General features: G+C 50.2%; 1 protein-coding gene across 1 annotated transcript; it reads right to left on the bottom strand.

Annotated features, from left to right (window-relative positions):
- Positions 1 to 787: 787 nt before the first annotated feature.
- SPACA6 (sperm acrosome associated 6) lies at positions 788 to 16443 on the bottom strand. The gene is made up of 10 exons (XM_031457150.2): positions 15536 to 16443; positions 15208 to 15285; positions 9021 to 9089; positions 8311 to 8334; positions 7864 to 7941; positions 7650 to 7756; positions 7273 to 7275; positions 7053 to 7209; positions 6753 to 6963; positions 788 to 6299 (listed from the first exon to the last, which is right to left on the bottom strand). Exons 1-10 carry the CDS (start codon positions 15747 to 15749, stop codon positions 6266 to 6268), a joined length of 975 nt encoding a protein of 324 aa, XP_031313010.2. The 5' UTR covers positions 15750 to 16443; the 3' UTR covers positions 788 to 6265.
- Between the last annotated feature and the right edge of the window lie 914 nt (positions 16444 to 17357).

Below are 17357 nucleotides of genomic sequence, written 5' to 3'. Positions count from 1 at the left end.
AAACTGTTAGGCACAGTGATGGAGTTTTCCTGATCCATCCAGTCATCTAGTCCCTTATTCCTTAAGAAAGGTAACACATGGTCTCGCCTCAACACCTCCTTCTCAGGCACTTCACACTGAACCTCCGTCCTGGCTCCCTGAGAAAACAGAGGTGACAAGAAGAAAATGCAGGATCCCCATTTCCGCATCTTCTCACTCATCTGCAACTGTGCCCACGCAGGCCACCTTCCCCCATTACAGAGGGTGCATGATCTGTGCTCCGAGCCAGTGCCAACCCCTTCCACTTGGCACTAGACCTCACACCCTCTGGTTTACTCCAAGATCTCCCTGCAGAGGTTCTTCCCACCTGCTCCTCCAACATCAATTCTTCCCTCCCTACGGTATCTTTTCCATCAGCATCCAAACGTGCTGTTATTCTGATTTTTAAGACACCCTGTCTTGGCCTCAGTTTCTCCTTGAGCGACAGTCACATTGCTCTTTCTAACAGCAAATCTCCCTGAGAGCTGTCTATATTTGTCTCTAGTTTCTCTCCTCCAGAGTTCACCCATGGAAAGCGTCTAATTCAATGGGCTTTAGTAAGTTCATAGATTTGTACAGCCATCACCATGGTCTAATTTTAGTACATTTTCATCATCCCCCCAAAAGGAACCCCATACCCATTGGCAGGCACTCTCCTCATCCCTCTCCTCCCCCATCCCCACGCCCTAGGCAACCATGGCCTACTTTCTGTCTCAACAGATTTGTTTATCCTGGACATCCCATATAAATGGATTCATGTGACATGTGCTCTTCTCTGACAGATTTTATTTAGCACTTTTTCAAAGTTCAAGCATGTTGCTGTGTGTATCACTGATGCTTTTTATTGCCAAATAATATTCCACTGTAGGGATGTATCACCTTTTGTTTATCCCCTTATCAGCTGATGGACATTTGGGATAGTTTCATTTTTTGACTACTGTGAATAATGCTATGAACACTCATGTACAAATTTTTGTGTGGACGTAGGTTTAAGTTTCTTAGATGGAATTCTTTAGGAATGGAATTGCTGGATCGTACGGTAATTGTATGGTTAACGTATTGAGGAACTGCCAGAATGTTTTCCACAGTGGCTGCACCACTTTGCATTCCCACTGGCAAAATATGAGGGTTCTGAATTCTCTCCATCCTACATCTGACATGTTATTTCCTGACTTTCTGACTATAGCCATCCTAGTGGGGGTGAAGTGGTATCTCGTGGTTTTGATTGGTGTTTCTCTAATGACAGATGATTTTGACTCTCACTGAGTCCTTTTTCTTTCAGTAGTGAATAAATGCTATATATTTAAAAAAATCTTTTTTGAAGTAGAGTCCGTTTACTATGTTGTGTCAGTTTCTGGTGTACAGCATAATGGTCCAGCCAACCACACACATACATATATTTCTTTTCATATTTTTTCATTATAGGTTACTACAAGATACTGAATATAGTTCCCTGTAGGACCTTGCTGTTTAAGACTCTCATTGAGTCTTAAACGCATGCCAGTCAGATGGTCACCCCCCACTGCGCCATGGAAATTGCTCATCAGTTTCATCAATGATATCCATGTGGATAAAACTGAGGGCCAATTCTCAGGCTTCCTGTTTCCTAGTCATTAGCTTCTGAGATAGTTTTTTTTATCTTTATGAAAAATATTTATTCAATCTTCAAATTAAAATTATAGAAATTCATTTTAGCTTATTGTTTTAGACAATAAAAGATATAAGCCTGTATATATTTTTCAGGTGGAATAAAGTCATATTTTTCCTCCTCCCAACGACTAATAAGGATGGTAGTAACATCCTTTCATCTTCAAATCCATGTGAGTTTCAGGAACATTTCAAAAAATTGTTTTGACAGTGTCTCAACAAAAAGCCTCTCCGTTTATGTTTCAAAAGTTTCAAATAATGTCAATAAACTGGTTAGTCAAAAAAAAAAAAAGATATCCACTGTATTTTTGAAGGCCTTTTGGATTGAGTTTAGTAGTAAGCAGGCTGCTGGTATATTTTGGGAGAGATCAAACGGCTCTGGGGAAGGGGAAAGGAGCTCGCTGCCCATTCCTATGTGCATGCAACAAGCAGCAAAACAGCAAAGTGACTCCAGTTAGCTGGGACTCAGCTGTGCCTTCTGTTAAAGGACATAACACACATGGAGAAGGGAAAATGCATCACACATCTGACACACACGGTTACTGGCATAACAACAGCACAGATCAAAACTTCAAAGCTCTTTACAGAAGAAAACATGAAGTACAGGCAGCAACCAAAAACCAGATTAAAAAAAAAAAATTAACACTAATCTCCTTTGCTTCATGAAACAGGCTTTATGATCCAGCCTCTGAGACAGCTGATCACTCTCTCCTTGAAATGCTTTCTTCACGTGGCTTCCGGAATGCCACAGCTGCCCTGCCATCCCTGTTTTCCTTGTGGGTTCCTCTTCATGTTGCTGACTGATCAAAAAGAAACCTCTCATCCACCTCTTTCATCCACCTACACTTACTTCTTTTGTACACGAATGCCTCATCCATGCTCCACGTCTGGAGGCGGGACTCTGAAACTTCCATCTTCAGAGGAGATCTCGTCCCTAAATTGTGTACCCAACTGCCTCCAAAATGTTTCCAGTTGGATACCTAATACTAGACCCAGCTCCCAATCTATCCTCCTCAATCCCCATGAAATCTTCTCCTCTAACAGTCTCCCTTATCTCAAGAAACAGAACTCCATCCTTCCAGCTGCTCAGGCCCCCAAATGCTACAGCTGCACTGTTCACAACAGTGGCCATCACCATGTGGGACTAAATTAAGTTCTTTTTTCAACTCCATCATTCTTTGACTCAGTCAATCTGTCACAAAAACATTTAAATTCCTACTGAATTCCACACATTTTGCCAGGTTCGAAAATACAAAAACAAGAGGCAGAGCCTGCCTTCCAGGAGCTCTCAGTCAAATAAACAAAGAGGGTGTGACCCAGAATTAAAGATCCCTGGACACAGGCTCCAATGACTTTTACTGTCACAGAAGGATGATTTAGATTTATGTCATCTAAGTTATAAAAGATTATAAATTCACTTTCTCAATTGCACTGGCCATATTTCACGTGCTTTGTGGCCACATGGGGTTGGTGGCTGCCATACTGGACAGGGCAGATCTAGAACAGTCCCCTACGTCAGAGGGTTCTCCTGGACGTTGCTGCTGTCCAGACAATGGATCCTTGACCCTTCTCTTTTCTTTCACACCCAACATGCTGATGCATCAGCAAATCCCAATGGCTCTATCTTCAAGACAGATCTAGAAGCACTGCTCCTCACCTTCCCTGTCACCACTCTGTCCCCAAACCACAACTCTTCCCTCAATTATTAAGTTGCTGTCTCAGGGGGAGGGTATAGCCCAGTGGTAGAGTGTGTGCCTAGCATGCATGAGGTCGTGGGTTCGACCCCCGTACCTACACCAAAAGTAATAATAAATAAATAAATAAACCTTATTACCTACCGCCCCCCAAATTAAATGTAAAAAGTTGCTATCTCTTGCCTGGATGACCGCAGCACCCAGCAGTGATCCCTGCTTCTACCCCTGCCCCTGCTACAGTCTGTCATCCATGCAGGAGCTGAGTAAGTCCAGTCTAATACCACCATGACCTTCCTTGGCTCAAAACTCACAATGATCTCATACAGAGGAAAATGCAGACCTTACAGTGGCCAAGGTCCTGCGTGAACTGGTCCCCCGTGCTCCCTCTGACCTCATGGCATACTCATTTCCTAAAGCCTTGCTCTGGTATACTGACCTCCTGGCTACTCCTCCGCACACCAGGCAAACTCCTGCCCCAGGGCTTTTGCCCCTGCTGTTTCTTTTGCCTGGAGAGCTCTTGACACAAATATCCACATGGCTTGCACCTCATCCCCTTCAAGTCCTTTTTAAAATGTTTTCATTACTTAATTTTTTTTGGGGGGGGGAGTTAATCAGGTCTATTTACTTATTTAATGGAGGTACTAGGGATTGAACCCAGGACCTGGTGCATGGTAAGCATCGCTCTACCACTGAGCTACACCCTCCCTCTAAGTCCTTCTTTTTTTTTTAAATTGAAGTACTGTTGACCATGCTCTGTCAGTTTCTGGTGTACAGCATAGTGTGTTTTTCTATTTTACACATAGTAGTGTGTATCTGCAAATCCCAAACTCCTAATTTATCCTCAACTCCCCTTTCCCTTTGGTAACCATAAGTTTGTTTTCTATGTCTGAGAGTCTGTTTCTTTCCTTTTTTTTTTTTTTTTTATTTGTGAGCCTGTTTGTTTTGTAAGTAAGCTTATCATGGTGTCACTGTCAGTGAGGCCTTGTCCAAAGATCCTATTGTTACCCTTCTTCCCCCAACACCCCCATCTCTGCTTCTCTGCTTTATTTTCTCCATCACACCCATTATCATATGACTTGATGAGTATTTTTGCTTAATTTTTTTGTTTATTTTTTGACCATCAACGAGAATCTCAACTCCATGAGGGTGCAGATTTTTTTTAAAAAATTGAAGTATAGTTGACTTACAGTGCTATATAAGTTTCAGGTGTACAACATAGTGATTCAATATTTGTATAGACTACACTCCATTTAAAGTTATTGTAGGAGGAGGGTATAGCTCAGTAGTAGAGTGTGTGCTTAGCATGCTTGAGGTCCTGGGTTCAATCCCCAGTACCTCCATTAAAAAATAAATAAATAAACCTACACCCCCCCCCCCAAATAAAGTTATTATAAAATACTGGCTGTATTCCCTGTGCTGTTTAATATATCCTTGTAGCTTATTTATTTTATACATAACAGTTTGTATCTATTAATTGTCTCCTTCATCTTGAAGGTGCAGATTTTTGTCTCTTCTGATTTTTTCACTGCTGTTTCTACAGGGCCTTGAAAATGCCTGGCACGAAGTATACACTCAGTAACTGTTTGCTGACTGAATGAATCAGTGAAGGGGAACACATCAGTGAATAAGGATGTGAAGGAGCTTACCTTTCAAGTGGGGAAGGCATGAAACCAAATTAAAAAAGAAGTTTACATTAGGCCTGAAGGAGTGCTATGCACAAGGTAAAAGAGGGGGAGGTCAGTTATGGGGTGACGGGAGTCGTCAGAGAAGGTGACACTAGAGCTGGGACCTGTGCAGTGAGAGGGAGGTGGCTTTGTGAGGTTCAGAGTAAAGTCATTTCAAGTATGAAGAACAGCATGTGCAAAGGCCCAGAGACAGGACTGAGCTTTGCATGTTGAAGGGCCAAAAAAAAGAAGGCCAGTGGGGCTAAGAGGGGGATGAGAGGGAGGTGGAGTCAGGCCCATAAATACCGTGCCAGCCCACAGAGAGCTGTCATGGGGAATAATGGGTTAATTCATGTAAAGGCCGTTCAGGGGAAATCCTAACTGACTTAACTAGACCAAAAAGGGAAGAAATATTAGTCTAGGCAGAAAACAGCATGGACCCAGGTCCTGCAGAGAATAAGAAGAATCTGGATGAATACAAGAAATGAGCAAAGGCCAAAGATCTTTCTACCCGGTAGAAAGATCAAGGGCAAAGAGTGGGGCAAGCCAAGGTTAGCCAGAACCTTGGGGAACTTTGAAGGCCTTGACTAGGAACTGGATTTTGTTCCAATGGCAATGGGGGGTGGGGCAGGCACTGAAGGGTTCTGGTAAGAGGAGTGCTCCAATCTGACAAACTTCAAAATATTACTCTGGCTGTTTTGTGGGCAATGGATTGAGGTGGGACAAGGCCAAGATGAGCCAGGGAGGCCAATGGGGACACTGCTACACTGTTTCTGGCAAAAGATGGTGGTGACTGGGACCACATAGAGAGAAGGCAACTTCACGAGAGAGTCAGGAATTGAGAAGGCTGAGACTTGGAAGACTGGAAGTGGAGGAAGGATTAAATGCAGCTTAGTTTCTCGTTGGGCAGCTGGGTGGATGGTGGTGCCCTTTATGACAGCAGGAAAGCCTTGAGGAGGAAGCAGCTTTCAGGGTGACATCAAGGACTCTACTTAAGGGTGATGCCTGCAGGTAGAAATGTCCAGGATCCTGCCTGAAATCTGGGGAGGGGTCTGGGCTCGAACTGTGACAGCCGTGTATATTATTGTCATGGTGGGGGCCTGCTCACCTAGGCATATTTGGGATATGCCGCCCTTCCTCCTACGTTAGTGACCGCCTTCAAAGATGAAAGAATCTAGAGAGCTTAAATATATTCTTTATTTTAGGGATGGAAATCGGATAAGGAAGAAAAATATACCTTTGTTAGCTGCTGCTTAAGTACCATCGAAAGAATATCCTGCAAGGGGAGATAGAAAGCTCAGTGGTAGAGCGTATGCTTAGCATGTATGAGGTCCTAGGTTCAGCACCTCCATTAAAAAAATAAAAGTGAAAAAAGAAAGGAAAGAAAGGAAAGGAAAGGAAAGGAAGAAAGAAAAGAAAGGAAAGAAAGAAAAGAAAGAAAGAAAGAAAGAAAGAAAGAAAGAAAGAAAGAAAGAAAGAAAGAAAGAAAGAACGAACATCCTGGAAACAAAGTGTTTGTCTATGTGTGGAGGGATAGAGGCCGGGTACCAGAAATCTGCGTCCTGGAGCCTGGGACCCAAAGGTGGGTGACAGGGCTAGGACTCCTGGTCTGAGGAAGGAGAGGGGTGGGGGCCTGGACTCCTAAGTAGGAAGGGGCTGGGAACCCAGACTCCCGGGTCTGAGGAAGGAGAGAACCGGATGTGGGACTCCGGGGTCCCGGGGGACTCACCACGCCAGCACGGTCACACCGGCTGATGCTAACGCCACAGCGGCCGCGAGCAGGCACTGGTTGCCTGGCGTCAGAGCCTCGGGTCTGGCCAGCAGCTCGCCCAGGCTCGGTCTCCAGGGTTCGATCATCTCCGCCTCCCGAGGCGCCCAGCGCAACACTTCCCGAAAAGAGACCTGGAGTTCGGTCTCCCCGCGCGGAGGCGGCCCCGTCACTGCGGGGGCGCGCACGTCAGCCGGGCGCGCGCCCCACCCCCGTAGCCCCGCCCTCTAGTCGCTCAGCCCCGCCCCGCCCCGCCCGCACCGTTAAGAAAGAAGTAGAGCCGCGCCAGGGGTCGCTGGTCGTGCGTGATCACGCAAGAGAAGGTCCCGCCGTGCGTGGGCTGCACTGGCCGGATCCGCGCCAGGTATCCTTGGGCCCGCGGAATCTCTCGGAAGTAGGACAGGTCCTGAGTCCGGATCTGCGGCACGCTCGGGCTGACGCGGCGCGAGCAGCGGGACGCCGCCCCAAACCCAGGAGACACTCCCTCCGCCCGGCTCGCCCAGCCGCTAGGTACAAGGCCCACCCCTGAGCCAGGCCACGCCTTCCCGAGCCCCGGCTCCACCCTCAGCTCTTCTGCGCGATTCTTCGCGCATAGCCCCGCCTTCTAAGTCTTGACTCCGCCCCATAAGCCTAATATTTGCAATCCCGCCCCAAACCCTTACGGATAAATACCCGATCTCTGGTTCTGCATTGTGAGCTTTGACTCTTCCCCTAAATGCCAGAACCCTCCCCTTGCACGAAGTCTGAATCTGGACGGAGACTCTAGAGCTTGTCCACCCGCTCCGTCCTGACTCCGCAACCTCCTGGGAAGTATAACCCGCCCCCTAGACCCTTTGCGCTGGTCCCTCCCTGACTCACACCTCCTGCGAACTTCCAGGAATAGGTGATCTCTTCCTTCGGCAGCTGGAAGTTCACAGTGCAAGAGAACATAGCCTGTTGACCCCGAGTCACTGTCACGTCCTTAACTGAAGACAGGGTGGCGTCAAGGCCCCGCCCCGGACTACGCCCCTCCTTGCTCAGCTCCCTCCTCCAGTATGTCAGGTTCCTTGCCCTTCAAGGCCACGCCCCTCACCTGGGCAGTCCAGCGGGAGGTCGCAGACCGTGGAGTAGCACCCGCGGCAGCGGAAACGCCGGGCGACCTCCTGGAGTCCTACGGAACGGGAACGCTGTGTCTGGGCTCCATCTGCCTTCCCCATCCCGGGTCCCTTCGGCCACCTTAAGGTCTAAATACCTCCCTGGGTTCTACCCTCCAGACCGAATCTGAGCCCCGCCTTCCCTGCTCACATTTGCTACCTCACGCCAGTCTCCAGCTTCTCGGGTTCCTATTGGTTTGCCTTAGTTTTCGGGCCCGCCTTTTATGAGGTTTGTGAACAATACCGGGTGTACTTACTTTTCTCCAGGGCTCTTATTGGCCCCCTTCGGATCAGAGACCCACCTGTGCTCTCCCACTCCTCCCAGTCCCCTGTAGCGGCCCCTACCACCTCCCCCAGCAATTCCGAGCTTTGAATGAAGTGCTTACCACAGGGAGGGATGCAGGCTTGGGCTGTGGAGAGAGAGGAAGAATTACTACCCTGTAAGTCGCAGGAGGTGCCCACTTGAAGCTTCCCTACAGTAACTGTTACTGGGCCGGGTGCATTCCTCCGAGGGGACAGAGCCAGGCCTGCCGCGGTCCACCTAGGGGGCGGGGAAAAGCCAGCAGCATTCCACCTGTAGGCGGGGTGGGGCCTGCAGCATTCCACTAAGAGGTCAGGCACAGGCCTACTGCGAGCATCTAAGGCCAGGTGTGGGGACAAGGGCGGCAGGTCTGCTGCTGGCACTAAGGAGGCAAGGCCAGTCCTGGTGTATTCCACCGAGGCGGGCCTAGATCCTCGGCGATCCTCTGAGGGATCAGGGTTTAATTAGGGGAGTTAGCCAGGGTTTAATTAGGAGGTGTGGCAGGACTAGAAGCAGCCCACTAGAGGCCCAATTGGAAAGGAAACTTCACCGAGCACACAGGGCCAGACACAGAGATCCAGGAAGAAGTCCAGGCTAATCTGGGACAGGACTGTCTTAAGAAGCGGTCCTAGCTAGAGGGGTGGGGCCGGACCCAGAGAAGTCCAAGCAGGGAAAGAGGCTGTCAGGAGTGACCCACCAAGGGACGAGATCGGGCCAGGGGATTGGTCTGAAGGAAGCGGATGGGGTTCGCGGGAGTGGGGTTTGTGCCTAGGGGAAGGAGATGGTCTGTTTTACCTTCTTTAAGCTGTAATATAACCTTTTCCATTTTCTTTGCGGCATCAGGGAAGGCGACCCGAAAGGACCCTGGAGGGTGGAGGGAGTCCTTGTAGTGCACACACTTCCCCAAGGCTGGCTGAGCTTGTAGAACTTGTCGTCATGGTGTTTGTGCCCCTTCCCCAGTCCCTCTCCACCCGCGGGTCTCTGGTATATACCACATCCCTCTTCTCACCTCCTCCTACCCTGTCTACCCAGAAGGCTGACAAGTCCCCAAGTCTCCTACCTTCTGCTGCCTCTGGACTATCTCTCTGATGGAACCCTTCTGCATCATCTGACTTTATCTTGTTGAGGGGAAAGGGGAGCATGAAGATCAAATTTCTTCCAAGGCCCATTAGGCCTAGTCTCCTCTCCCTCTCTACTCCATCCCTATTACCCACCTTTCATTACCCCTAATATGAAAAGAACCACATTGTCTAGCACCCCAGGGCCTTTGCACATGCTGGCTTCTGTTCCTAGCACATCTTTCCCCCTCCTACTATTCATCTTCCATGTTATACCTCATGTCACCTCTTTAGAGGTTTTCCCTGACCACAGATCTAATTGAATCCAGTACCCTATTTTTGTCTCTACTAGTGCCCCCTTCAGAGCTCTCACCAGTTTCCAAATATTACTGTATATATAGTGATCATTTAAGCCTTTAAAAATTAAAAAAACAAAATTGGGGGGAGGAGGTAATTAGGTTTTTATTTATTTTATTTATTTATTTTTATTTATAATAGAGGTACTGGGGATTGAACCCAGGTCCTTGATGCATGCTAGGCACTCACTCTACCACTGAGCTATACCTCCCCGCTAAGCCTGTCTCTTAAGTAAGCAAACCTGTCCTTCTTTAGCACTGTGTTCTCAGAACCCAGGCGAGGGCCCCGAGTCTTAGAAAGTGCTCAATTGGTATGTGAAGAATGAATTCCAGGATCCAACTGGAATGGAGACCACAACTGGAGGTCTGTGGCCCCAGTCCAGACTTTGGATGTGTTATATTTGGCCTGGTAAGTATTTTTCAAAATGAACCAGTTGCCATCATATAAAATTTGGGGAAGTCAAATAAAATGTTTGGCATCCCTTTAAAGAATTTGGAAGAGCTGTAACACAGACTATTTCCATGAGGCGCATTAGCTGGAGCTTAGTAGCAGCCAGCCCCTTTAGAGAGGGCACACACCCACCACTTTTTCAGGGTCCCTAGCCTCTTCATTTCCACTCCTCTTTCACTCCCTTTATGTTCTCTGTCCTATGGCTGTTTGAGTTTTGACCATCGTAATGGCCTCAACACTATAAAGTTTTTTGGCTTTTTCCAAGCGGATGGCTGGAATGATTTACTGGTGGAGATGGTTTTAGCAGTCAGAAATGGGACAGGGTGTTATGGGCTGAACTGTGTCCCTCCCAAATTCAGATGTTGAAGTCCTAACCCCCAGGCCTTCAGAATGTAATAGTTAGGGATAGAGTCTTAAGGAGGTAATTAAGTCAAAATGAGATCATTATGGTGGGCCTTAATCCAACATGACTGATTTCCTTAGAAGAGGAGGAAAATCTGGACACAGACACACACAGAAGGAAGACAGTCATCTACAAGCCAAGGAGCCAGGCCTCAGAAGAAACCAACCCTGCCAACACTGACACCTTGATCTTGGACTTCTAGCCTCCAGAATGGTGAACAAACAAATTTGTTATTTAAGCCACCCAGTCTATGGTATTTTGTTACAGCAGCCTGAGCAAACTAATACACAGAGATTGCCAGTTGCCTCAAGGTGTCTACTTTCTTTTTAGTAACATGACACTGATTTTCAGCTAGGAAAGCACCCCGCCCTGCCCCACTCCCCACCCCAGCTAAAAGCCTCCCTTCCAACCATGGTCACGTGACCTGGTTGGGGGGGGGTGTCCTATGACCAAGTTCTGATCACTGTAATGTAAGTGCAAGTGTCATGTGTGAGTTACAGGAAGTATCCCTAAAAGAGAAATGATGCCATTTTATTGATCCTTTCCCTTTCTTCCATCCTGCTGCCTGAAACTGGGTTTGAGGGCTGGAGCTCTAGCAGTTATATAGGACCATAAGGATAAAAGGGGTATACCCTAGGATGGTAAAGCAGAAATCTGGAAGAAGCTTAGGTCCCAGAGAAAATGGAGCTGCCATGCTAGCCTTGAGGGCCAACCTCAAGACTTATTTTATATGGGAGAAATGAACTTCTAGCTTGTTTAAGTCATTGCAGGTTCCTCTGCCACTTAAAACCATACAAAAAGGGAGGGAATTGAGGAGACTGGGAGGAGACTGGCTGAAGTGATGGTCATTGGGTGTAAGCTGGAGAGAGGGGGCACTGAAGCAAGGGAGCAGGTTCAAAATGATGGGTCATGGACTTAGAGGTCTCTCTTTGGCCACAAGGCAGGCATGTGGTCTGGAGATGGCAGCCTGGTAAGGAGGATGTGGTCAGAGTGGGGTGCTCAAATGAGTGGCCAGGATGTTGGGAAGGCATCCAAGGAATATCTATGGGCCAAACCAAATGACTCATGGGGAGGGTGTGTGGGATATACCAAGCTAGCCATGGGGCAGGGGAGAATGTCATATATCTAGTGAAGCATAGTAGTAAACTAGGGATGGAGTGAAATACCCAGAGAGGCCAAGGGGTGGGGGTGATGCTAAGTGAACCACAAGGGGGCGCAGGTGGATGTTATAAAGTCTCCCCCAAAGATTAGGAACTTCAACTGTTTCTGATCATCTGAGTTTGAGTTCTCTATGAGCACACCTGTCTCACACCTGAGGTATGCATCACAAGTCCTCCTCCCTATGTGACCTTGGCCAAGTATCTAACCATCCTGATCCTCAGTCTCCTTATTCATAAAATGGGGACAATATTGGTATCAACCTCACAGGGCTGGTGGGGAGAACTTATGTCATACGATGTAAAAGCGTTCCCCCTCACAAACTATGTGGCCCAGTACCACTTAATGATTGCATAGGATAATGTCTCTAAGCACTTAGAATGGTGCCTGGTGATTGGATAAAGAAGTCGTGGTATATTTATACAATGGAATACTACTCAGTGATTAAAAAAAGAATAAAACAATGCTATTTGCAGCAACATGGATGGGCCTGGAGATCGTCATTCTAAGTGAAGTAAGCCAGAAAGAGAAAGAAAAATACCATATGATATCACTCATGTGGAATCTAAAAAAAATAAAAAATAAAAAGAAAAGGAAAAAGAGGACACTAATGAACTCATCTACAAAAGAACCAGACTTGCAGACAAAGTAAACAATCTTACGGTTACCAGGGGAAAGGGGGACAGAAGGGATAAATTTGGGAGTTTAAGTTTTGCAGATGTTAACCACTATATGTAAAAATAGATTAAAAATTTCTTCTGTATAACACAGGGAATTATATTCAATATCTTTAATGGAAAAGAATATGAAAACAAATATGTGTATGTATATGCATGACTGGGACAGTGTGCTGTACACCAGAAATTGACATATTATAACTGGTATCTGGTATCACCATCCCCAGGTTTGAGATGGGGAAATTAAGGAAGGGGGCCCAAGGACACCCAGCTAAATTGGAACCCAGGCGGTCCACTTGTGACCATTACCTGTGGTACACTGCCCTCTCCCTACACCACCCTCTCCACTCCATGCCTTACCTACACTAACAGTATCACTGGCCACCACCAGGAGCTGCTGTGAGTCAGCACATCCATCTCTCGGGTCCTCCATCTGAGAAAGACCCAGGAATCGTCCATCTCCCTCATTCCACATAGGACTGGTCCAGATATCTCTGAGTCTGTCCCCACTGTCCAGCTGAGCCCCAACGTCCCCATCTGAAGAATGGGGGCTATAAACCCCCACCTCGCAGGGCTGGTATAAAGATATTCTTTAGGAGGATAATTAACATAAATAAGTCTGCAGACACAGCGTCTTCTATGTAGGGGGCAGCTTCATCTTGGTCCACCTGAACTACCGCAACAGGACCAAACCATCACTGACTGTCTCCTCACTGGTCTCTCTGCTTCTGCCCTGACCTACATGGCCTTAGTCCGATCCTCCCCATCTCTCTGTCCGTAAAATCCTCCAAGGGCTTCCCCGTATCGTGAACAAAAGCCGAAGAGACTGGCTGAACTAATGCTCACCAGATATAGCTGGAAAGAGGGAGCACCTTGGCTGAAGTCAGTCTAAGGGCCCACAACAGCAGTTCTCAAACTGTCTTCCCAGATCAGCAGCAGCATCGGCTGGGAATGCATTAGGAATGTCCATTCTGGGCCCCACCTCAGACCTACTGGTCAGAAACCGGAGGGTGGGGCCCAGGAGTCTGCATTTTAATCACTTTAATAAGCTCCCAGGAGATTATACCATATACTGTGAGGCTGCAGAACTACTGCCCTGCAAGGTCCACTCTAGCCTCACTGGCCCCAGGACCTTTGCACTGGCACTTCCCTCTGCCTGGAAGCTCTCTCCCCAGATCATCTGCCAGGCTTTCACTGTCACCCAGTACAGGTCTTTGCTCAAATTGGACCTTCTCATCTGCACCTCCCCCGATCAACCTATTTAAAATGATCACCCCATTGGTCACCCCATTTCCTTCCTCTTCTGTTTCCCCCTCACTGCCCCCCTCAATATAAGCAACCTCAGGGCAGGTGGTATGCAGTTTTGGTCACAGCTGTGTCCCCTGAATGTGGCCCATTCAATAAATATCTATGGAATGTATTGCACCAGCTTCTCCCGGCCTCCAGTCTCTCCCTCTAGTCCGTCCTCCATATGGGCACCAGAGGAACTTCATGCAGAGCTGACCTCATCTTTCCCAGCTCACAGCCCAGCTCCTTAAGGACAGAGTCTCAACTCTCCCTTGACTCCCAGCTGAACCCTGGACTCATGGATCTGCTGCCTCTCAGATGTTCACCTTTATAATCCCCGTCCCAGCTCAGGCCTCCGTCACCACAGCCTCCACCGGGGCCTCCCAGCCTCCGCTCTCTCCCCTGCTCCAGTCTGTCCCCCACACAGCCCAAGAAGGTCTTTGACCCCCAGAGCTGGACTTGTTCTCACTGTTTCCAAAACCTTCTGTGACAAGCTGGTCTCTGTGGGGGAAAAAGGGCCTCTCCTGGAGTCTTGAGACTCCCTTCCCTGACTGGCAGCCCTGAGTTCTTCAGCTCTCACTTTGGGGATGGGGATCGGAAGCTAAAGTCTTCCCCATGCTGGCCCCTTGGAGTGCCCTCCCCGGGGAGGAGGTGGGAACTTCCTCATCCTTGGGGAGCTTTGTCCAAAAGCTTGGTGGGCAAGATCAGGAAGCAAAAGGAGTGATAAAACAAGGGTGCTGTGGTAAGTCCAAAGCCCCGGACCACTGAGGTGGCCGGTGACACTGCACAAGAGCCAGCAGTCAGGCCTCCTTCCCACACGCCCACCCCTGACAGTTCCAGTCTCCAACACACTGGGGGGATCCTGTGTCATGTGATCACGGTGGCCTGGTGTGATTATGGCTCATGCCTCTCCTGGGTCATGAGGGTTGCCCCAGCCCTGAGGTCCCTTCCCACCACCACATGCCCACATCTCTCCAGAGCTGCACGCGTGGGTCTCACCCACTCCAGGGCTGTCCTGGGTGCCTGACTCCCTGCACGGTTGTTACCTGAATGATCCTCTCTCCCCGTTTCCACCTGTCTCCCTTCCCACTAATAGCCTCACATGTCAAAAATGTGGAATCCCTTTGTTAGCTCTAGGCAATATGTGCATTTTATACTAAAGGAAGAGCTCCTCCCTGAAGTCTGTCTCATCAGGGGTCCCTCCCTCTCGCTGAGTTCCAAGGTTGTCCTGGGAGGCAAGGAGGCTGTCCCATCTTACAGGTGGGTAAGTTGAGGCCCAGGGTGGTGGGTGGGGGTGGGGCAGTGACAGGTCCAGAATCTCACAGCCAGAAAGAGGGCAAGCCACCCAGTGAGGTCAGAGCTCACATCTCCCTGATCCCAGCGGGCTTCAGACTCTAAGGTACTTCTGCAGTGTCCCTTCACCCCTCCACCAGCACCTGCTCCTCCCCGACAAGGTAACCCAGCTCACTGGGCTTCCCAGTGCCACCTCCCCAGAGATCACTGTCAAGTTCCAGGCCTTCTGCGCACAAACATCTGTCTCCTGGGGGCTCCAAACCCACACCTCCCACCGCTGCCATCCCTGCCCCACTCACCCTGGGCAGTAGCCATCTCCTGGAGGAAGTGGGTCATCTGGGTGAAGGCATCGTGCAAGTGGCCTCGCTCATCGTAGTCTGGGGGTGGGAGGCAGCAGCTTGGGGGAAGCAGCTCCCCCAATACCATGTCCCCAGTGTAAACATTTTCCTTTCTCTTTCTGAATCTCTGTCCTCACTGGTCTCTCACCTCCCCTGAGTCCCTGCCCCCCTCCCCCATCTACATCCTCCTGTCTCTGAGTCTCTGTCCCCCTCAGGCTCCCCTAGCATCTCTGGTCCTTCCCTCCGCCAACCCCCTCGGGGCCCTGGAGGATGGTGGGGGTCTCCTCACTGATTTCTGTGTCCAGGAGGCCCTTAAAGGCATCCGTGAAGGCCTCCTCACACTTCCCAAGGTCGGGACTCTCCAGGCCTGCGAAGATCTGGCAGATTTGGAGGCGCTCATTGTAGGACGTGAAGCAGAGGAGACAGGCCCAGGCGAAGGCCCTGAAGACCATCAGGGCCACTAGGGCAGACAGGACAGAGCTTGCTGGGACCAGCAGGGCCATAGCGGAGGGTCTTGAACTGGGGAGAAGCTGGTGACTTTTGTGAGGTCATCACAGGGTGGGGGAGGGGCTTATGATATGGGGTCAGAGGTCGGGTTTCAGTTGCCCATCAGATGTCAGGTTCAGGGTTTTAAGGGAGGAAGGGGGAAGGATGTGTGGCGTCAGGGGTCAGGGGTCAGGCCAGCAATCCCCAGGCTTGTGGTTGGGCCGGACGCCAGGCTCCCAAGAACCTCACCTGTGACCCTGGACGTCCTCACAGGTTAAAGGGTCTCAGGGACCCAGAGGCCGGCAGTGCGGTGTGCAGGGGGGCCCGCCAGGCCCTGGGGTGGAGCGAGGGAGTGTGGCAGAAATGGACATGATATAGAGACACCTCGAGCACCCGAAAGACAGAAAGTGAGCCACAGAGAGAAATTGGGAGGGTCCGAGACCCAGAAAGCACAGTGAGAGACGGATGGAGACAGAGCCTGAGAGGCCACAGTGCAGACTCCACGGAGGATGGAGAGACAGAGCGAGAAAGCAAAACAGAGATTTCTTGATGGGAGAGAAACTCTTTGAGGGAAGAGGGAGGAAAGAATGCAGGGGAGAGGACAGGAGGGGCAGCCCAGCTCCTCCTCCCTGGGTCCCTGCAGCAGCCCCCTGAGCCCGGCGGGTTGGGCAGCGGGGTCGGGGGTCCCCGCCGGGCCGTCCCGTGCAGGGCGCAGCCTGGGGAAAGCTAGGAGGCCGTATAGTGATCTCCGTGGGTGTCCTCCTCAACTATACAACCTCCTACCTCAGCCCGGGGGGCGCGGCAGGTGGACAGACAGACGGATGGACGGACAGACGGGGACCCGGAGGGCCAGGGAGGGCGGGGAGGGCCGGGGAGGCCCCAGCCGCGATGGTGAGCCCCCGACACGGACCCACAGACACGAGCTTGTGTGCGGCGAAGGCCCCGCAAGGTCGGTTCTACGGGTGGGTGCCAGGACCCAGGATTCCGGGCCCCCGGCCCCCTCCTCCCCAAGGAACCCAGGAATCAGTCCCTCGGCCTCTTCCTAACTACGGACCCAAGAGTTCAGGCCCCTGGACCCTTCCTCCCCAAAGGTCCCTGGAATCCAGGCTCCCTCCTCCCTCAGACTCAGAAGTCCAAGTCCACAGACCCGATCTCCCCAGGGGACCCAGGAGGCCAGGCCCCCAGCCCCCTCCCTCAAACCTGGGAGTCCAGCTAGGCCTGCCTCTTTGGAGAAGGCACAGCCTGGCTTCCTGGAGGCCGGGTCAGAGGGAACCTCACCTGTTTTGGAGTCTGGCCCCTTGGGCAACATGGCTCCCTACCTACCTGTCAGATATGGCAATCCAAGACCAGGGTGGAGGCTGCCCACGGTATAGAAAACCTTCAAAGTCTTTCTGGATATTTTCTCCCCCCACTCTCGTCCCTTCTTTTGGCCTCTCATCATTTACAACATTGACAGCTACCAGCCCTGAGCGCTGATTCCGCCCCAGGCCCCTGTCATCTTGTAGGCAGGCGCATTCGGTGCCCTGAGCACCCCCATTTTGCAGGTGGGAAGGCTGAGCCCCAGAGAGGGGGAAGGAAGGGGCTTGGCTACAGCCGGCCGGTAAGTGGGAGGGGCCAGGCCTGCC

The sequence above is a fragment of the Camelus dromedarius genome, chromosome 9 (assembly GCF_036321535.1).
Source record: "Camelus dromedarius isolate mCamDro1 chromosome 9, mCamDro1.pat, whole genome shotgun sequence".
In the NCBI taxonomy this organism is placed as follows: domain Eukaryota; kingdom Metazoa; phylum Chordata; class Mammalia; order Artiodactyla; family Camelidae; genus Camelus; species Camelus dromedarius.
This window is presented reverse-complemented; position numbering and strand designations above follow the sequence as displayed.